Consider the following 23,433-nt stretch of genomic DNA (forward strand, 5'->3'; position numbering starts at 1 on the left):
ACATTGCAGTTTTTAATGTCCCGTAGGTAGGATAGTCTTGATCGGAGCTCATCCAGTTTATTACCCAATGATTGCACGTGAGCTAATAGTACAGAAGGTAGAGGCGGGTTACCCAATCACCATCGGATTCTTACAAGGCACCCCGCCTCTACATCCCGTAAATCTCAGTTTCTTCTTCATGCGAATTACAGGGATTTGGGTCCTTGTCCGGTGTCTGATGGAAATCATTCGCGTCCAACTCGTTAAAGATAAAAATCTTCGTCCAGTTCGAGGTGAGTAATCACATAAGTCTCTTATGACCAAAAAGAGCTTCTGGGTATCAGAACAGTGATTACTCACATCGAACTGGACGAAGATTTTTGTGACAGAAACATTATGTACAAAATAAGTTACAAATAATGCAAAGAAACAGATACAATAACACAATTGGTTATAAACCTGGAAAACGGCAGCCATCTTGTTTGGCAGCCTTATTACATATGTCATTTAAAAGATAGCCTTACAGTATGTCATCACTATTGTGTTGATTGATTATTTTCTGTCAATAATTTTGTATCGAAAAGGCCTAGTTATCTTAGCCAACAAAAGTTTGAATTTAAACCAAATTTGAACACATTCACATATTCTCAGAACACAAATAAATGGACCTATTTTAAGCTATAAATACATAGCATAATATTCTCTGGGTTACCTGCAGCTGTGGTTGTCATCAGTAGGCTACCGTTGATCAGACTGAAGCACAGGCTAAATTGTGCAAGTTGACAAATCATGAGGCATTTTTTGGGGGGAGGGGTGGGGGGTAACGGGTATTGGCTTCCATATAAAACAGCTTGTCGCAACCCTGCAGAGAATTCTCTTGTACCCACGTTTATCAGTAGCAATTTGATCATTCCACATGTAAATATTTGCATGATATTGATAAAAAAATGAAGCCAGGTTTGTTGTAATGTTGTAAGGGAAGCCTTCTGTACTTTCTCACGCATACGAGAGGGTTAGTCTTTCATTTTTTTGTCATAGGCTAACATTACTTGATCAAGACATGCTGTTAGCAACTCTGTGCTTTTGTCTTGAAGCTGAAATGTAAATAGCGTAGCCTACAGACGAGAAAACAAACCCTTTAATTGTCTGTACATGCTTGTGAACTGTTCAAGAGAGTAATATGGTTTGGTTGGTTGCATTATTGTAATAGTGCCATTGTTCAATAGTTTGTGCTTACTAGCTAGTGGTTACTGTGATATTTACGTGGCCAGCCACAACGAAAGCTAAGACAAGGATAGTCGAGATCTCCTTCGCCACTCTGCTCCTCAGCAAGCAGTCATCACAGTGACAACCATGACCAGGAATATCCCCACAGAAGGAAAAAACATGCAGAAGAACCAGAGGACTGCAGGCTGAGGAGAGATTACCCACCACTTGAATTGACCTTTAGACTATAAAGAGTACTAATCTTTAGGGCTCCCTCCACAGAGGGAATATAGGGCTCTCTCCACAGAGTGAATATAGGGCTCTCTCCACAGAGTGAATATAGGGCTCTCTCCACAGAGTGAATATAGGGCTCTCTCCACATAGTGAATATAGGGCTTCTCCACAGAGTGAATATAGGGCTCTCTCCACAGAGTGAATATAGGGCTCTCTCCACAGAGTGAATATAGGGCTCTCTCCACAGAGTGAATATGGGGCTCCCTCCACAGAGTGAATATAGGGCTCTCTCCACATAGTGAATATAGGGCTTCTCCACAGAGTGAATATAGGGCTCTCTCCACAGAGTGAATATAGGGCTCTCTCCACCGAGTGAATTTAGATCTCTCTCCACATAGTGAATATAGGGCTTCTCCACAGAGTGAATATAGGGCTCTCTCCACAGAGTGAATATAGGGCTCTCTCCACAGAGTGAATTTAGATCTCCCTGCACAGAGTGAATATGGGGCTCCCTCCACACAGTGAATATAAGGCTCCCTCCACAGAGTGAATATAGGGCTCCCTCCACGGAGGGAATATAGGGCTCCCTCCACAGAGTGAATATAGGGCTCTCTCCACAGAGTGAATATAGGGCTCTCTCCACAGAGGGAATATAGGGCTCCCTCCACAGAGGGAATATACGGCTCCCTCCACAGAGTGAATATAGGGCTCTCTCCACAGAGTGAATATAGGGCTCCCTCCACAGAGTGAATATAGGGATCGCTCCACAGAGAGTGAGGAAGTACAGCACAGAAATAGGATTGTTATACTGTAGAACCCTTCTGATGGCGGCCAGCTCTAGGAAGAGTCATGGTGGTTCCAAACTTCTTCCATTTAAGAATTATGGAGGCACTGTGTTCTTGTGCACGTTCAATGCTGCAGAAATGTTTTGGTACCCTTCCCCAGATCGGTGCCTCGACAAAATCCTGTCTCTGAGCTCTACAGACGATTCCTTCGAGCTCATGGCTTGGTTTTTGCTATGACACACACTGTCAACTGTGGGACCTTATGTAGACAGATGTGTGTCTTTCTAAATCATGTCCAATCAATTGAATTTACCACAGTTGGAATCCGAGTTGTAGAAGTTGTAGAAACATCTCAAGGATGATCAATGGAAATAGGATGCAACTGAGCTTAATTTAGAGTCTTATAGCAAAAATGTACTTATGTAAATAAGGTATTTCATGTTTTAAATTGTATACATTTGCAAACACACTCACCTTTTTCCCCGGTCTCTCTCACTGTGCTCAATAATGTACAGTGTCCATAAAGACTGGAACAGTGCTATTAGTTCAGGAAACACACACAGAAAAGTAAATCAAAGTATTTAATTTTCGTAGTGACAGTCACACACACACACACACACACACACACACACACACACACACACACACACACACACACACACACACACACACACACACACACACACACACACACACACACACACACACACAAAAGCACACAAGAACTCAAATGCATACACATGGCCCGTAGTAATATATGCACCTGAATAGAGAAACATTGGGACTTTCTTTTGGATACTAGAACATGAAAAACGCTGAAAGTATATTTTTTAAATGTTGCTTACGGTACTTCTGTCAAATGTGTCTCACGTCGTCTACTGATTGAGAGAGGATCAAGTCTGTCAGTGCATTCGATGTCCCCTTATCGTCTGCTCCACTTACTCATTGCTAGTTCTAGCGGCTAGAGTCTGTCCTGAGGAACCACTGCATTCACTGGGAGTCTGGGCTGCATCAGTTATGCTGCACAGAAGTTCAACTCTAATAATGCATGTAGAAATGTTGAAAATCTTTAATTACTGTTCGCAAAACAATGTCTAATACAGGCTAGGACACTTTACAATGCAAGAAGATACTGGTATCTTCCAGGTTTGTAGCATAACTTTGCTTGTTAGCTTACAGCTGAAGATGACATCAATTCACTACCCTAGTACTTTTTTTGCATGATAATATGCAAACCATAACACATAATATTGCTGGGAAAAAACAAAAAATAATAATAAATACATTTGGATGACAATTCTGTGACTGGCTAATACACCTTGTCGTGGTATCGTTTTGGTATTGAGTATCGTGATACTAAACCTGGTATCGGTATCGAAGTGAAATTCTTTACACTAGGTTACATTTGCCGTCATGAGTGATTCAGCCACAACAAACCCAAAATAAATTTGTTGTGTAACACTGATTAGGCATGCTGTGTGTGTGTGTGTGCGTGCGTGCGTGCGTGTGTGCGTGCGTTTGCGTGTGTGTGTGTGTGCGTGCGTGTGTGTGTGTGTGTGGCTCAGTCAGAGGATGTAAACAGCAAGGCCAGTCACAGGAGAGGACACAGCCACAGCACTGCATCGGGATCTTGTCACACAATGTGAGACAGTGACTTTACAACTACTGTATGAAATACTGAGCAATGAGTAAATCAAATAAAATGTCATTTGTCACATGCGCAGAATACAACAGGTGAAATGCTTACTTACAAGCCCTTAACCAACAATGCAATTTTAAGAAAATAAAAACAAAAAAAAGTAAGAAAAATGAAAAGCAAATAATTAAAAAGCAGCAGTAAATAACAATATACAGGGGGTACCGGTACAGAGTCAATATACAGGGGGTACCGGTACAGAGTCAATATACAGGGGGTACCGGTACAGAGTCAATATACAGGGGGTACCGGTACAGAGTCAATATACAGGGGGTACCGGTACAGAGTCAATATACAGGGGGTACCGGTACAGAGTCAATATACAGGGGGTACCGGTACAGAGTCAATATACAGGGGGTACCGGTACAGAGTCAATGTGGAGGCTATATACAGGGTATTACGGTACAGAGTCAATATACAGGGGGTACCGGTACAGAGTCAATATACAGGGGGTACCGGTACAGAGTCAATATACAGGGGGTACCGGTACAGAGTCAATATACAGGGGGTACCGGTACAGAGTCAATATACAGGGGGTACCGGTACAGAGTCAATATACAGGGGGTACCGGTACAGAGTCAATATACAGGGGGTACCGGTACAGAGTCAATATACAGGGGGTACCGGTACAGAGTCAATGTGCGGGGGCACCGGTAATATGTACATGTAGGTAGAGTTATTAAAGTGACTATGCATAGATAATAACAGAGAGTAACAGCAGCGTAGAAGGGGGGAGGGGGGCAATACAAGTATTCTGGGAACCCATTTGATTCGCTGTTCAGGAGTCTTATGGCTTGGGGTTAGAAGCTGTTTAGAAGCCTCTTGGACCTAGACTTGGCGCTCCAGTACCGCTTTCCATGCAGTAGTAGAGAGAACAGTCTATGACTAGGGTGACTGGAGTCTTTGACAATTTTTAGGACCTTCCTCAGACACCGCCTGGTATAGAGCTCAGGAAGCTTGGCCCCGGTAATGTACTGGGCCGTACGCACTAGAGGTCGACCGATTAATCGGAATGGCCGATTAATTCGGGCCGATTTCAAGTTTTCATAACAATCGGAAATCTGTATTTTTGGACACCGATTTGGCCGATTTAACTAGGCAAGTCTGTTAAGAACACATTCTTATTTTCAATGACGGCCTAGGAACGGTGAGTTTTAACTGCCTTGTCTGAACAACGACAGATTTTTACCTTGTCAGCTCGGGGATTCAATCTTGCAACCTTACAGTTAACTAGTCCAACGCTCTAACCACCTGCTTTACATTGCACTCCACGAGGAGCCTGCCTGTTACGCGAAGGCAGTAAGAAGCCTAGGTAAGTTGCTAGCTAGCATTAAACCTACCTTATAAAAAAACAAACAATCAATCAATCATAATCACTAGTTAACTACACATGGTTGATAATATTACTAGTTTATCTAGCGTGTCCTGCGTTGCATATAATCGATGCGGTGTGTATTCGTGAAAAAGGTGTACCTAACCATAAACACCAATGCCTTTCTCAAAATCAATACACAAGTATATATTTTTAAACCTGCATATTTAGTTAATATTGCCTGCTAACATGAATTTCTTTTAACTAGGGAAATGGTGTCACTTCTCTTGCAACAGAGTCAGGGTATATGCAGCAGTTTGGGCCGCCTGGCTCGTTGCGAACTGTGGGAAGACTATTTCTTCCTAACAAAGACAGCCAACTTCGCCAAACGGGGGATGATTTAACAAAAGCACATTTGCAAAAAAAGCACAATCGTTGCATGAATGTAACTAACCATAAACACCAATGCCTTTCTTAAAATCAATACACAGAAGTATATATTTTTAAACCTGCATATGTAGCTAAAAGAAATCCAGGTTAGCAGGCAATATTAACCAGGTGAAATTGTGTCACTTCTCTTGCGTTCATTGCACGCAGAGTCAGGGTATATGCAACAGTTTGGGCCGCCAGACTCGTTGCGAACTAATTTGCCAGAATATTACGTAATTATGACATAACATTGAAGGTTGTACAATGTAACAGGAATATTTAGACTTATGGATGCCACCCGTTAATATGGAACGGTTCCGTATTTCACTGAAAGAATAAACATCTTGTTTTCGAGATGATAGTTTCAGGATTCAACCATATTAATGAGCAAAGGCTCATATTTCTGTGTGTTGTTATGTTATAATTAAGTTTATGATTTCATATTTGATAGAGCAGTCTGACTGAGCGGTGGTAGGCACCAGCAGGCTCGTAAGCATTCAGTCAAACAGCACTTTTGTACGTTTTGCCAGCAGCTCTTCGCTTCAAGCATTGCGCTGTTTATGACTTCAAGCCTATCAACTCCCAAGATTAGGCTGGTGTAACCGATGTGAAATGGCTAGCTAGTTAGCGGGGTGCGCGCTAATAGCGTTTCAAATGTCACTCGCTCTGAGACTTGGAGTGTTTGTTCCCCTTGCTCTGCATGGGTAACGCTGCTTTCAGGGTGGCTGTTGTCGATGTGTTCCTGGTTCGAGCCCAGGTAGGGGCGAGGAGAGGGACGGAAGCTATACTGTTACACTGGCAATACTAAAGTGCCTATAAGAACATCCAATAGTCAAAGGTTAATGAAATACAAATCATATAAAGAGAAATAGTCCTATAATTCCTATTGTATCTACAACCTAAAACTTCTTACCTGGGAATATTGAACACTCGTGTTAAAAGGAACCACCAGCTTTCATATGTTCTCATGTTCTGAGCAAGGAACTTAAACATTAGCTTTCTTACATGGCACACTTTTACTTTCTTCTCCAACACTGTGTTTTTGCATTATTTAAACCAAATTGAACATGTTTCATTATTTATTTGAGGCTAAATTGATTTTATTTATGTATTATATTAAGTTAAAATAAGTGTTCATTCAGTATTGTTGTAATTGCCATTATTACAAATAAAAATTAAAAAATTGGCCGAAAAATCATTATCGGCTTTTTTGGTCCTCCAATAATCGGTATCGGTATCGGTGTTGAAAAATCATAATCGGTCGACCTCTAGTACCCACTACCCTCTGTAGTACCTTGCGGTCAGAGGCCGAGCAGTTGCCATACCAGGTAGTAATGCAACCAGTCATGATGCTCTCGATGGTGCAGCTGTAGAACCTTTTGAGGATCTGAGGACCCATTCCAAATCTTTTCAGTCCCCTGAGGAGTAATAGGTTTTATCGTGCCCTCTTCACGACTGTCTTGGTGTGCTTGGACCATGTTAGTTTGTTGGTGATGTGGACACCAATGAACTTGAAGCTCTCAGCATGCTCTACTACAGCCCTGTCAATGAGAATGGGGGCGTGCTAGGTCAGATGGTGGGTTGTATGGATGGTATTTTGTGTTTTTTGGAGGAATTAAAGCTCCAAATGGAATGCTAAAAAGAGATGGTTTTCTTGAAAATGACTCCTCGTGAGGTTAGCTTGGGTGTGTGTGTGTGTGTGGACATAACCCAGGTTACTGAGTGTTTAGGGAAGGAGGAAATTAGTTAAGGGTCAAAGGGCCCACCAGAAATGAAAGCAAAAGAAAATAAACAGAGAGCGGGACGGGAGGAAGGAGGGAGGGAGGGAGGGAAATGTATTCCTAAAATATCATTGGCTGCATCAGCTGCTTGGACAGATGTACATCTTGCCCTGTTTTACTCTGAGTCAGACACCACTAGAATCACTCAACGGGAAAAAAATACTCTTTGGTCCCTAATGAGGATGTCAGTTTCTCCATATGGATGAGGCGACAAAGTCTGAGTGTTCGCCGAGGTGCGATGAGGCAGGACACGAGAGAGGGGCGATTGATCTCAATGTTTGAGCCAGGGAAGGACAGCAGGGATGGAGACAGACAGCAGGGATGGAGACAGACAGCAGGGATGGAGACAGACAGCAGGGATGGAGACAGACAGCAGGGATGGGGTTGGGAGGGGGTAGTCCTTAGAGACATGGTGTGTGTGTGTGTGTGTTTATCAACAATGACGATACAGCCTACAGGGAAGAGGTGAGGGCCCTGGCGGAGTGGTGCCACGGAAATGACCTCTCCCTCAACATCAACAAAACAAAGCAGCTGATTGTGGATTTCAGGAAACAGCAGAGGGAGCACGCATCTATCCATATCAACGGGATCGCAGTGGAGAAGGTGAAAAGCTTCAAGTTCCTCGGTGTACACATCATTTCCAATCTTAAATGGTCCACCCACACAGACAGTGTGGTGAAGAAGGTGCAACAGCAGAGGCGTAACAGCACCTCTTCAACCTCAGGAGGCTGAAGAAATGTGGCTTGGCCCCAGAAACCCTCACAAACGTTTACAGATGCACAATCAAGAGCATCTTGTTGGGATGTATCACCGCCTGGTACAGCAACTGCACCGCCCACAACCGCAAGTCTCTCCAGAGCCTGGTGCGGTCTGCACAACACATCACCTGACCTACAGTACATCTACAGCACCCGATGTAACAGGAAGGCCAAAAAGATCATCAAGGACATCAACCCCCCGAGCCACGGCCTTTTCACCCCACTATCATCCAGAAGGAGAGGTCTGTACAGGTGCATCAAAGCTGGGACAGAGAGACTGAAAAACAGCTACTGGCCATCAGACTGTTAAATAGCCATCACTAGCCGGCATCCACCCGGGTACTCAAAACTGCACCTTAGAGGCTGCTGCCCTATATACATAGACATAGAATCACAAGTCACTTTAATAATGTTTACATGCTGCTTTACTCATCTCATGTGTATATACTGTATTCTATTCTACTGTATTTTAGTCAATGGCACTCCGACATTGCCCGTCCTAATATTTATATATTTCTTAATTCCATTCTTTTACTTCTATATTTGTGTGTATTATTGTAAATTGCTAGATACTACTGCACTGTTGGAGCTAGGAACACAAGCATTTAGCTACACCCGCAATAACATACACATATGCTAAATAGGTGTATGTGACCAATACAATTTGATTTGATTGTGTGTGTGTTAGGGCTGACCCCATTTAGTCGACTGGTCGATTGTTCGGTCGATAGGCTGTTGGTCAACTTAGATTTCTTTAGTTGAGCAGTAGCAAAAATATGTATATATATATTCATGGTGTACAAGACACCTGTCTGATTCGCACCTGTCTGAGTGGACTAATCCATTGTGGAAGCTATGGGGATGGCACAGTCCATCAATCTAAGACATGTGCTACTGAAATTGTATTTGGTTAAATTACGTAAGAACAATGGTGCAACGCTAAGATTTGTATTTTATTTTATAACAGATGAGCTTTCTCCCGCATTGGAAAGCGGTCGCTGTCCGCGGTTCTGAAACACATCAGTCCACAGTTAAATTGGGACCTTTTCCTAGACCATGTTGCTATGTGCTTAATAGCAAAGTTAACCAGCATATTGGTGTTGAGAACAGCGGAGTTAGGGGACGAGAAAACTGCTCTTGCCTTAAATGACTTTGAATAGTGAGGAGAGAGGAAACCCCAACTTAAATAGGTCTATAATCAATAGCCTAACTCTTAAATGTGCCTGGCTTTATAAATCATCCATATATATATATATATCTACAGAAATAAGACAAATCCTGCTTCTGTTGCCTGTTTATGTGTTTGTTTAATAGCCTACTAATTCCACAAGCACCAAGCCTCATGCAACCACATGATAAACGGATCAACAATTTTCAAAAATTCTTTGCAATGCTGTAATAATGGCTTTACACGTGTTTAAAAAAACAACAACATTTTATTAGAACAGAATCTATTAGAATCTCTGGTATTATTTAGTGTTGTTTACACTGTTCCAAATTGTCTGAAAAATTATATTTCGAATAATAACCCTCCTTTTTTCTTGATCTCCTTCTTATTATTATTATTACTATTATTATTATGATCATCATTATAATAATAAGTCATGTCGTTATCATTAGTAGGCTTGGTATAGCGGCCTTGTATAACCACCATCGAGCTGTAGGCCTAAAAGCACATCCTGTTAAGTATGAATACCTTGACTTACTTGGGCCTATATTTCAATAGGCTACTTATATAGACTACAGAACTGTATCTATCAATCAGTCATTCATTCGTTCATGTCACACAGCATACAAGTCATTCATGATTTGAAATGCAATGAAGCATTTTAGTTTCAAAATAAAACAATAAAGCGAACCTGAATAATTAGCGCAAACAATAAACAAACCGTTCCATTTTGGAAATTGCATTAACGAATGAATGCGACTGTTTTTAGTCTTTGCTGTAACAAATGGTTTACAAAAAAACATTACAACATACTCTCTGGTATGCTTATAATGTATTTAGTGTTGTTTGTACTGTTACAAATGATATTGTAACCTGACAGCACATGTTTGGCACGCTGGGCTTGCTCCTTACCTTCTCCAGTATTTTCCGCAACTAGTCAAATTTATTCAACACAACTGACTTCCCCTTTACCTCCTGAGCAAACAGTAAATATTCCCTCATTTCAAGTTTCTTAAACTGGGACAGCCCTAGTGTGTGTGTGTGTGTGTGTGTGTGTGTGTGTGTGTGTGTGTGTGTTTCCATTCCCCACCTTCTCCTCCTGGTATGTGGGTGATCTGCTTGTTGACTAATTCTGCACGTATGACACACTCTGAGTGCAGCTGGAAGGTCATGAATTAATAATGCATTAATGAAGGAGTCATCTGGTCAGACAACAGGACCTGCTGTGCCTGCAGTCTCTGGACCACACAGTCACACACAGACCGACACACAGACAACCCTCTCCTATTCGCCTACCGCCCCAACAGGTCCATGGACGACGCAATCGCCATTGAACTGCACACAGCCCTCACGCACCTGGACAAAAACAATGCATATGTGAGGATGATGTTCATCGACTACAGCTCGGCCTTCAATACCATAGTGCCCTCTACGCTCACCACAAAGCTCACGGCCCTGGGACTGAACTCTATGCAACTGGTTCACCTCCTCCACACTGATCCTCAACACAGGGGGCCCACAAGGATGCACCATCAGTCCCCTCCTGTACTCCTGTATACCCACGACTGTGTGGCCTCACACAGTTCCAACGCCATCATCAAGTTCACTGACAAAACGACAGTAGTAGGTCTGAATACCAACAACAACGAGATGGCCTGCAGAGAGGAGGTAGGCACTCTGATGGCGTGGTGCCAGGTCAAAAACGTCAAGTTACTCAGCATACACATCTCTGAGGAGCTTAAATGGTCAAACCACACGTACACCGTGGTGAAGAAGGCACAACAGAGACTCTTCAACTTTAGGAGGCTGAAGATATTTGGCATGTGTCAGAGGGCCGTCAGAGTCTTCTAAAGGAGCACCATCGAAAGCATACTATCACAGCCTGGTACGGCAACTCCACCACCGCTGACCACAAGGCGCTACAGAGGGTGGTACGCTCAGCCGAACGCAGCACTGCCTGCTCTCCAGGACACCGACAACACCAGGTGTCACAGGAAGGCCAAGAAGATCATCAGGGACCTCAGCCACCCGAGCCATGGCCTGTTCTCCCCCGCTTCCATCACTCAGACGTGAGCAGTATAGGAGCATCATGGCAAAACTAACAGACTGGCCAATAGTTTCTACCTCCAGACCATCAGGTTGCTGAATAGCCACCACTAGTCAGCTACTGCCCCATGTCCCACTCCTGCCTCCTGGACTTCCTACTCCCCTGTCTCTGCCTGATACTTTCTGCCATGATTCACTGGTCTAAATCAGTGACAATGGCCCATCCTTCATCTCTTCATTATAGTAATCTGTGTCCCTCCCTCTACATCTCCTCTCTTTACCTTCACTGAACTAGAATGCACTATGATGCACTAAAAAGCTCAAGTTGCACTCAGCAGACAAGGGAGTAAAAACATCTCACAATATTAGGATACAGGCCTGTCGCCTCCTACCTCGTCGTGTGATGTTATTGTAAAAGACTGCTGTCAGTTGAGATGGAACGCAAACCAAAGACAGTGTCTCAGAGAGAGACCTCTCGGAAAATTACAATTCCAAATTCCGATCATGCCAGGGAAAAGCAATCAGACAGTTTGTGCCGTTATCTATAATGAAGCATTGGGGTTAGTGACCTGAAAAAGTGCTGCTGTCGCTAACAGTAGCATTAGCGACAGGGGAAGGGGGGTCTCAGTAGTCTACACTGGCTTCCTAAGCTAGCTGCTAAGCTAAATCACATAGCCAACTGGGAGACTGTCTCAAATGTTATGATGGGAATGGGAAGAACGCCACAATGTTATGTTCCTGATATGTTCCTCAGAGAGATGTGTGAAAATGCCGGAAGGAGCGTTTTACTTGTTGCTGCACACTGAGAGCGGCAGGAGGTTATGTTTTCATGGGCTTGACAAGAGGGGTAAATATTTCAGAGCTGAATGTGAGAACACTGTGCTTGCGTCTATGGGTAATTGTGCATGCTAAAACTACCCTCTCAGCAGATTTCCTTCTCCTATCCCCTCAGAAAACCCCAACGGAGAGGTTGTGCTTGACACACATTCAGGATGTTGGTCTCTCCTGAGGTCTAGGCTAGGGCCCATATTCAATCAAATCCAATATGTGGATGCTATTTGGGTGTGCATGGCAAATAATACATGCACAACACAAGAAATGTTCATTCTTATCAATGCAATAGACGTGGGATTTTTCTTAGCTATCATGTGACTATCTCCACACTGTCAGCCAGGGCCTCTGGATCCCAGTACCAAAGAGTGGGAGGCTCTGGTCCCCAATAGTGACATCTGTCAATGAGCTGTGCAACATCCTGAGAACGCTTCCGGGAACGCTTGCGAAACAGACCAGGCCGGGGATTTGGGGATTGAGAAGTCAATGAGAGAAGTGTAAAATTCTTCCTTAGTTGTTTAATTTTCTCTAAATCTAAAGGCACGACCTAGATTAAAGCCAATGTCTTAAGTAATTTAACATGTTATTACTCCAACCTCGTGAAAGTGACAAACTGACATGTTTTCATTTTCGTCAAAACAACTTCATATTAAAGGAGTGCCTTTGATTGGACGGCCTGTAGTCGCCATGACATCACCTAAAATTGTGATCAAGGATTTGATTTTTATTGGAGAAGTTGATCTTCATACTGTATTGCCTTTGGCCACATTGATGCTAATGCACGTGTGCTCTTCCATTACACTGTTTAACCCAAGCTAACATCAAACCCTTCACCTAGCATGGGTCAGTGTCTCTAGCACGCAGACACACGCACGCACGCACGCACACACACACACACACACACACACACACACACACCCTAAACCTTAAGCATAAAATAGCCTTTTTACAAGTGAGGACTGGCAAAATGTCCTCATTTCCCTGAATTTTTGCTGGCTTACTATTCCATGAGACCTTCTGGTACTCACAAGTATAGTACAACGTGTACACACACACAAACACACACACTCCTGCCCACACCCCGCACACACATGATGTCATTTTGTCTCTTTAAAGCCCCGAGTCCCTGACTAAAAACATAAAAGCAAGTCACTCTATTCACATGAAGGTACAGTAGACCCACTTCACTGTGTGGTAAAGGACAAGGCACATTGTTAAACCCACAGTGAGGACATTGTTAAATACAGTGCCTTGCAAAAGTATTCATTCCCCTTCGAAACTTTTTCTATTTTGTTGCATTACAACCTGTAATTTAAATAGATTTGATTTGGATTTCATGTAGACATACACACAATTGTCCAAATTGGTGAAAAAAAACAACAACAAAAAAAACTGAAAAGTGGTGCGTGCATGTATTCACCCCCTTTGCTATGAAACCCCTAAATAAGATCTGGTGCAACCAATTATATTCAGAAGTCACATGATTAGTTAAATAAAGTCCACCTGTGAGCAATCTAAGTGTCACACGATCTGTCACATGATCTCAGTATATATACACCTGTTCTGAAAGGCGCCAGAGTCTGCAATACCACTAAGCAAGGGGCACCACCAAAGAAGCGGCACCATGAAGACCAATGAGCTCTCCAAACAGGCCAGGGACAAAGTTGTGGTACAGATCAGGGTTGGGTTATAAAACAAATGCAGAAACTTTGAACATCCCACGGAGCACCATTAAATCCATTATTAAAAAATGGAAAGAATATAGCACCACAACAAACCTGCCAAGAGAGGGTCACCCACCAAAACTCATGGACCAGGCAAGGAGGGCATTAATCAGAGGCAACAAAGAGACCAAAGATAACCCTGAAGAAGATGCAAAGCTCCACAGTGGAGATTGGAGTATCTGTCCATTGGACCACTTTAAAGAAATAAATAAGCAAACACATTTGGTGTTTGACAAAAAGCATGTTGGAGACTCCCCAAACATATGGAAGAAGGTACTCTGGTCAGATGAGACTAAAATTGAGCTTTTTGGCCATCAAGGAAAATGCTATGTCTGGCGCAAACCCAACACCTCTCATCACCCGGAGAACACCATCCCCACAGTGAAGCATGGTGGTGGCAGCATCATGCTGTGGGGATGTTTTTCATCAGCAGGGACTGGGACACTGGTCAGAATTGAAGGAATGATGGATGGTGCTAAATACAAGGATATTCTTGAGGGAAACCTGTTTCAGTCTTCCAGAGATGTTAGACTGAGACGGAGGTTCACCTTCCAGCAGGACAATAACCCTAAGCATACTGCTAAAGCAACACTTGAGTGGTTTCAGGGGAAACATTTAAATGTCTTGGAATGGCCTAATCAAAGCCCAGACCTCAATCCAATTGAGAATCGGTGGTATGACTTAAAGATCGCTGTACACTAGATGAACCCATCCAACTTGAAGGAGCTGGAGCAGTTTGCCTTGAAGAATGGGCAAAAATCCCAGTGGCTAGATGTGCCAAGCTTAGAGACATACCCCAAGATACTTGCAGCAGTAATTGCTGCAAAAGATGGCTCAACAAAGTATTGACTTTGAGGGGGTGAATAGTTATGCACGCTCAAGTTTTCAGTATTTTTGTCTTATTTCTTGTTTGTTTCATAATACAAAATATGTTGCATCTTCAAAGTGGTAGGCATGTTGTGTAAATCAAATGATACAACCCCCCCCAAAATAAATTGTAATTCCAGGTTGTAAGGCCTTTTCAGTATCTTTTAAGCCGCCCATGCACAGACTGTTAAGAGACAGGCTGGACAGAGCTGGGCTGGACGGAGTTTGGCTGGAAGAAGCTGGGCTGGATTCAGCTGGCCTCGACAAAGTTGGGCTGGAAGAAGCTGGGCTGGACAGAGCTGAGCTGGGCTGGACGGAGCTGGGCTGGACGGAGCTGGGCTGGACAGAGCTGGGCTGGGCTACACTGAATTTTACTGTAGTTCCCTGTACCAGGCCTGAGACTACTGCATGGCCTACTGCCTACTGTGTGTGTGTGTGTGTGTGTGTGTGTGTGTGTGTGTGTGTGTGTGTGTGTGTGTGTGTGTGTGTGTGTGTGTGTGTGTGTGTGTGTGTGTGAAAAGAAGAGAAAAAGTCCCACTGTGAAATGAGGCGTTTTAGCCTCTTGAATGATGGAAATACATTTCACTACTCATGCTTATCGGTCTATAGGTTAATTAGCATAATTAAGTGGAATTAAATTGGTGTGTGTGTGTAGGCTACAGTATATTCATTATATATCTTATTTATCACACGCATACAACATACAGATACAGAGGAGCAGTAAATCTGTCAGACAGCGTGAGAGCTGCTGCTGCAGCATCTCAAACAACCATCAGAAGGCAGGTTTCATCAGCGTGTCACACGCCACTTTGCAATGAGCTGACGGCAGTAGGCTGTGCCTGCTTAAGTGTTTGAAACCTGAACATTTTAAAACATATGAGGCATGTCTGATCTTGCTTCAAAGTAGCCTATTAGATCTCCTCTCTTTCTACATTTCTAACAGATATTTGAATCTGTGCCACATGAAACCGTTTGTGTGAGAGTCGCCCTTTTGACACTGGTTTCCTGCTAATTAGATTATGGAACAAACATTCACTTGTGTGCTTTGCTGCGCTTATAATGTGAAGAAATAATAGTTGATCAACATTTTAAGATACATTTTCAGATCTGTTGCATCAGATTTTTTTTCATGAAGCCTAGGCCTACTGGTTGTATACATTTGGGATCTATCGTCCCACAACTGTCACAGTCTGTTTGGAATAGGCTAGTTCTTTCTCAAATAGGTAAACTTTTCTACTATGGGGGATAGTAGATTGACATAGGCTAGTGATTTTTCTGTTCATTTACTAGTCTTGTTGTCTCAGGAAAAGTAAATGTGGACAGTTATTCTAACATCTTCAAAGTGTGAATCAGAATTTGGTAAGCAGGACGGCAAATCTTTGCATCCTCAATTTGCATGTTCTCTTAATCTAAATGTGAGTTGTTTCATTCTGAGCACTGTGGGTGGACGCCCTAATTAGGTTACACACCCAATGCATATAGGTCCGGCAGATTTCTCGGTAAATGTCAATGTTGCCGGTCAAATGTCTGGTGCCACCTTTTCCTAAAGGAAACCCTGGCGTGTGTGTGTGTGTGTGAAAGTGAAAGTGAAAGTGAGCGTGGTGTGTGTGTGTGTGTGTGTGTGTGTGTGTGTGTGTGTGTGTGTGTGTGTGTGTGTGTGTGTGTGTGTGTGTGTGTGTTAGTAAGAGTGTGCCATGTAGAAGATCCACATCAATGAAAAAACAGCAGTGTAATAGAATCAGCTCAACGCAACACTTTTTATTTTACAGTCCATCTTGGCACTGCCACAATTTGCCTGAGCTGTTACAAAGTCCAAACATTAACATGCAACTCACCCACACATACACACCACCAGGCACACACACAACCAGACACACACCCACACACACAACCAGACACACACCCCCCCACACACACACACACCACAAGACACACACACAGCCAGACACACACACAACCAGACACACACACACACAACCAGACACACACACCACCAGACACACACCCACACACAGGGTTCTGAGTCGATCTGAAGCCTGACTATAAAAGACTATAGCCTGGAGGTAAAGCACGTCTCAGAGTCAAACTAATGGACCTCTCTTCCTACCTTTACACATTCCAAACACATCCCCCCTTTCCCTCCCTCCCTCCCTCCCTTTCCATCCCTTTCTCCGGATGTTGTATTGGGCAGTTCAATGCTGAGAAAATGTCTCAGTCCCTGGAGCAAAGCTGCATCAGGAAATTGAGTCTATCATAGTTCACGATTCAATGACATTATGAAGGGCCTCTTAGAACAGCTGAAGATTTATTTTAAAGAACTGATTGTGTCTCTTCTTGACACCAACAAACACCCCATAATATCTGGCCCTAAATGGTGGCAGTGAACATTTCAGCAGACTTTTAGCCCTCCATAGCTGTCTACAAGACTAATGTAGCTCTCTGTGTGTAACATTCATTGACAATTTTGATACCTTCTAGAAAAGCTTGTTTTACCATGAGGATAGGATCCACCCAAATCATTTGGGTTCCTGGATCCTTTCACAGCATTATAAGGCTGCGTTGACACAATGACTTATCAATGACCCAAGCCCAGCTCAGCTAATCCCTACCATTGTGACGAGTTGTCATAATGCTTCAGAAAATGTACATTATCCCAGGGGGGTTGGAAGACACAATGTAACTAACCTAATTTATGTCCCTCTAACTGCCCTGAATGCCTCTGCTGAACCCACAGCTATCGTATGCAGTAGTCATGTGCCTATAAACCAGAGTTATACTGTTAGCACTGCTGCGGTGTGCCCTAGTAGGAATTCCATTGTGTGCAGCTCACCCTTTACTAACATTAATAACATGAGCATGTCTACTTCTGCTAAGCTTCCCAGTAAAGTAATGAAAACAATCAAGCATTGCAAAAAAGTGCTAAAATAGCCCACGTTAACATATGTAGCTTAAGAAACAAGGTTAATGAAATCAATAATTTCCTAGTAACAAGTGACAGTCATACATTCATATATCTCTGAAACGCACTTAGATAATACCGTTGATGATACAATGGTAGCAATACACGGATAGAACATCTACAGAAAATACAGAAATGCCAAAGGTGGAGGTGTTGCCATTTATATTCAGAACCACAATCCTGTAAAGCTTAGAGAGGATCTCATGTTAAATACTGTTGAAGCAATATGGCTACAGGTTCATCTGCCTCACCTAAAGCCCATTCTGGTGGGAAGCTGCTATATGTAGACCACCAAGTGCTAACAGTAAGTATCTGGATATGCTTGATAATGTATGTGATTTCAACAGAGAGGTATATTTTCTGGGTGATTTAAATATTGACTGGCTTTCATCAAGCTGCCCACTCAAGGAAGATATTCAAACTGTAACCAGTGCCTGCAACCTGGTTCAGGTTATCAGTCAACCTACCAGCATAGTTACAAACAGCACAGGTAAGAAATCATCAACATGTATTGATCACATCTTTACTAATGCTGCATAAATTTGCTTTAAAGCAGTATCCAAATCCATCAGATGTAGTAATCACAATATAGTAGCCATATCTATCCAAAGTTCCAAAGGCTGGGCCTAATATAGTGTATAAGAGGTCATATAAGAACTTTTGCAGTGATTCATATGTTGTTGACGTAAAGAATATTTGTTGGTCTGTGGTGTGTAATGAGGAGCAACCAGATGCTGCACTTGACACATTAATGAAATAGCTTTATTCAAGTTGCTAATAAGCATGAACCCATTAAGAAAATTACTGTAAAAACTGTTAAATTCCTGTAGATTGATGAGGAATTTAAAAAATGGTATGGTTGAGAGGGATGAGACAAAAGGAATGGCAAATAAGTCTGGCTGCACAACCGATTCGCAAATATACTGCAAATTGACATGTGACTAAACTGAATTAAAAGAAGAAGAAACTACACTATGAAATGAAGATAAATGACATAAAGACTCATAGTAAAAAGCTTTGGAGAACCAGACACATTGTTTTGTGTAAAGTAAAGTGTCATGTAATATTTCAGATTGTACATTACAGATTGTACGGACCTGGGGTCCGCCTTAATGTTGACGGACCCCAGGAAGAGTAACTGCTCCCACATCCTCACTCCCCTGCAAACTTGGTCTTGGGATAGCCGCAGGGTGGATAGAGTGAATGGATCTAACAGCAACATGCCACACACACACACACACACACACACGCTGACAGACAGACAGGATTTGTGTCCAAGGTCAGTGTTCTAAAAATGAGAGCTTAGGCCAAATCCCGCTCAAACACACACACACACCTAAATCTCGTTCACACACACATACCCTAGGGCAGCACAACTCAGAAACCCTACTATTCCCCACACAGTCAGTGCTAAGACAATCTATATATATGCCTATATAGGCCCTACATACACTATATATATAAAAGTACGAGGACACCCCTTCAAATGTGTGGATTCGGCTATTTCAGCCACACCCATTGCTGACGTGTATAAAATCGAGCACACGGCCATGCAATCTCCATAAACAAACACTGTCAATAGAATGGCCTTACTGAAGAGCTCAGTGACTTTCAACGTGGCACCGTCATAGAATGCCACCTTTCCAACAAGTCAGTTCTTAACATTTCTGCCCTGCTAGAGCTGCCCCGGTCAACTGTAAGTGCTGTTATTGTGAGGTGGAAACGTCTAGGAGCAACAACGGCTCAGCCTCGAAGCGGTAGGCCTCACATGTTCACAGAATGGGACAACACTCACTTCCGAGTTCCAAAGTGTCTCTGGAAGCAATGTCAGCACAATAACTGTTTGTCGTGAGCTTCATGAAATGGGTTTCCACAAGCCTAAGATCACCATGCGCAATGCCAAGCGTCGGCTGGAGTGGTGTAAAGCTTGTGGTGTAAAGCTTGGTAGAGGCGGAATAATGGTCTGGAACTGGGTCTGGCTGGGCTGGGTCTGGGCTGGGATGCACTGGGCTAGTGCTGGGATGGTCAGGTATTGGCATTGGGACTGGGAATGAGCTGGGATGGGCTGGTACTCGGCTGGTACTGGGACTGGGCTGGTACTGGGCTGGTGCTGGGATGGGATGTGCTGGGACTGGGCTAGTACTGGGCTGAGACTGGGCTGGGACTGGGGACGGGCTGGGACTGGGATGGGCTGATACTGGGACTTAGATGGGCTGGTACTGGGATCGGACTGAGACTAGGATGGGCTGGGATGGTAATGGGACTGGGCTTTTACTGGGCGGCGATTTGATTGGGCCTGGATTGGGGCTAGGTTGGGACTGGATTGGGACTAGGTTGGGACTGGATTGAGACTGGGTTGGGACTGGATTGAGACTGGGTTGGGACTGGATTGGGACTAGACTGGGACTGGATTGGGCCTGGATTGGGACTGGGGATGGACTGGGACTGAGCTGGACTAATTGGGTCTGGACTGGTACTGGGCTGGTACTGGGATGGGACTGGGCTGGTACTGGGCTGGGAAGGCCTGGTACTGAGCTGGGACTGTGCTGGTACTGGGGCTGGGATGGTCTGGGTCTGGGCTGGGACTGGGATGGGACTGGGATGGGTTTGTACTGGGACTGGGGTGGGCTGGTACTGGTACTGGGATGGGACTGGGGATGGGACTGGGCTGGGACTGGGATGGGCTGGGACTGTGCTGATGCTGGGATGGGCTGATATGGGTTGTGATGGGCTGGTAATGGGACTAGGCTGGGATGGGTTGGTACTGGGGCTGGTACTGGGATGGGGTTGGTACTGGGCTGGGACTGGATTGGGTCTGGATTGGGGCTGGGTTGGGACCGGATTGGGCCTGGATTGGGGCCGGGTTGGGACTGGATTGGGCCTGGATTGGGACGTGGACTTCGGTAAGACTAATTGGGGATGGACTTGTACTGTGGTGGTACTGGGCTGGTACTGGGACTGGACTAGGATGATAGCATGGTAAACTATCCCCAATCCTGATCCCCAATCCTGACTAGGCTAACTAGTGGTTAGAACGTGAGCCAGTAAACGAAAGATTACTAGATCGAATCCCCGAGCTGACAAGGTAAAAATCTGTTGTTCTACCCCTGAACAAGGCAGTTAACCCACAGTTCCAAGGCTGTCATTGTAAATAAGAATTTGTTCTTAACTGACTTGCCCAGTTAAATAAATGTTTAAAAAAAGTTAAGCAAAACTGACCAATATGTTTGGTGAACTTCATCCTACTGTGTCTGGCCTTTAGTAGCAGCCTTGTGTGTTTGTTTGTGTGTGTGTGCGCATCCTCCAGATGTACTGGTTGTCAGTAGGCCCAGTCAGTACACACCATGGTCACAAACACACGTACACACACACACTGAACATCAGGTACTTCCTGGGCCCTAAACAAGACCCTGTCAGTGTTTTCTCAATTTCTCACACAGGTTTCAGGCCTGCCTAAACTTGTTACAGAAGGCCCAGTGCCAAGTCAGTACACACAATAGTCTCACACACACACACATACACACACACACACACACACACACAAACTTGGAACATAACCTGATCCTGTCAATATGATGATTAACGTGTGGGAAAGGCACTTGTTAACCACCTGAAAACCTACTATCCAAGGTACTAGATATAATGTACTGTTGTTTGGAGTAATGCAATGGCAAGCTCTTTCCCATTTGTGTAATTACAACAAAAAACTCATTCCCATTACGACGTAATTACAGTGCAACTATTATGCAAATGATACAAATAATTGGAGAGATCACTAAGGCCAGGATTGAAAAGAAAGAAAGAAACAGAGACAGACAGACAGACAGACAGACAGACAGACAGAGTTACAATGCATTGGGACTTCATGACTGCTGAACCACTAGTCATTCATCATCGTCCTCCTACACTGGGAGACTCATACCCACAAGCATCTGTGAAAGGGGGCTCAATACAACAGAATAAACAGAACAGAATAGAATGGTGGTGTCACTGCAGGAAAATGCAAGCAACTACAACACAAGACTAAGAGGGAAGATAAATTCATCCACAGAGAAGTAACCATGCATTTTCACTGGCTCTGAGATAATTAGATTTCTTGAGAGTGAGCAAATGAGGAAGATATTTTATCACCACAATAATTGCATGTAGACTAGTCACAACTGAAAATGACAATATGTCAGTATATGACACATGCTATTGTCTCATACCTATAAGAAATCACAGGTCATTACTTAGCTGACAATGCCAATAGAGGAATGCTAGGAGGACACTTGTATATTGCACAGGAGATTGAAATATATGAATTAAATGGTTTCATTTAGACTTGGTAATATGCACTACAGTTCAGCTGTCATGTCCAATGCAGTGTGTGTGTGTGTGTGTGTGTGTGTGTGTGTCCACTTTCCACTAAACCATGGTGAACTGTGAAGTGCCTGCCTTTCATGTTGTCACACGCACGCACGCGTACACACACACACACGCGTACACACACACACACACACACACACACAGCTAAAAAGGAGATACAAAGTAACTGCAGCGTGCAATAAAAGGCAACGTGACACGTACTTTCCAATGACCTCACACAGCTCGTAGACATCTTCAAACAGCACATCGTCGTCCGCCATGGTCCAACGGGTCTGGGGAAATAATTCCCCCCAAATCCGTCCTGGAACGTATATTCCACAGCAAATAACCACAACCGACGTTAAATAGGTGTAAATACAAACTAGTTATGTTCGCCGTAGCCTAGGCTACTTGAAGCGTAGACTAATCACCAAGTAGTTGGGAATAAAGATTCCCCAAATTCCAATGGGTGGAAAATTATTGTTACCCCAAAACGATGCGACTCTGCGTGTGGATCGGCTACAGGGCGAAGCTTCAAGGCAACGTGAGTTCTTCAATAATCCCTTTGGCTGTCTCCGGTTCGGCCCCGCCTTGCCCGGGTTTCCCCGTTTCCTACCTAGGCTACTTTCCTTCCTACGGTGGGAATGTCAAACGTTATAAACAACCCGAGTTGCGTGCCCGCCCGCTGATCCACGGTATTCAACAGTCCAGAACGCACTTAGCCTACAACCCGCTGCAAAAACTACAGCTGACTACTCTGTGTAGCTTGTTGAGTTGAAAAACAAAATAAGCTATTTACTGTAAATACTGTTATTCTAAAGAACATCCGAATACTGTACATTCTTCACATACCAAAAGAGGTGAAAATGTTATATAGTTGTATCGCCCTTGAAAAGCGCGCATGGTGTCCGTACACACGCGACTCGATCAGGTAGGTAAAACTATATATTGGAAATGGGATTCGGACAGGGGATCACTAGCGTGTCTCTCTCTGTCTCCCTCTCTCTCGCTCGCTCTCTCTTTCACTTTGTCGTTGCTCCAATTTTCCCCTCTCTGTCGCTCCCTTCATATACAGTCATTGGTCGCTCCTCTTTCAGAGAGCTTCCAGAATGACAAAGCTCCTCCCACCCAAGGTTATTATGAAACTGCTCCGCTTTCCTCCATTACGCTTCCACAGGAGCGGCTGCGTTCCGGGATCACCATTGAGACATACGGTGCTTGAGTCAAGATGACGAAGCGGGAGCGCTGTATTGTTTTTTTTTTGTCGCAGTTTCTTGATACACTTTTAATGAACCGCAAGTTAGAAGGCGC

The 23,433-nt window shown here is 43.8% G+C and overlaps 1 protein-coding gene across 16 annotated transcripts in view; it reads right to left on the reverse strand.

Annotated features, from left to right (window-relative positions):
* LOC110504742 (peripheral plasma membrane protein CASK) overlaps positions 1-23,203 on the reverse strand; it is a 273,170-nt gene extending 249,967 nt beyond the window's left edge. For 5 of the 16 annotated variants that reach the window (XM_036975203.1, XM_036975198.1, XM_036975195.1 and 2 more), the window contains exon 1: positions 22,345-23,199. In XM_036975203.1, the coding sequence (XP_036831098.1) occupies positions 22,345-22,403 (59 nt within the window). In that variant the 5' untranslated portion in view covers positions 22,404-23,199. Of the gene's footprint in view, positions 1-22,344 lie in introns of all 16 variants that reach the window. The other 11 variants (XM_036975197.1, XM_036975190.1, XM_036975200.1 and 8 more) reach the window with 5 other exon arrangements.
* Between the last annotated feature and the right edge of the window lie 230 nt (positions 23,204-23,433).

Source organism: Oncorhynchus mykiss, chromosome 3 (assembly GCF_013265735.2).
Source record: "Oncorhynchus mykiss isolate Arlee chromosome 3, USDA_OmykA_1.1, whole genome shotgun sequence".
In the NCBI taxonomy this organism is placed as follows: Eukaryota; Metazoa; Chordata; class Actinopteri; order Salmoniformes; family Salmonidae; genus Oncorhynchus; species Oncorhynchus mykiss.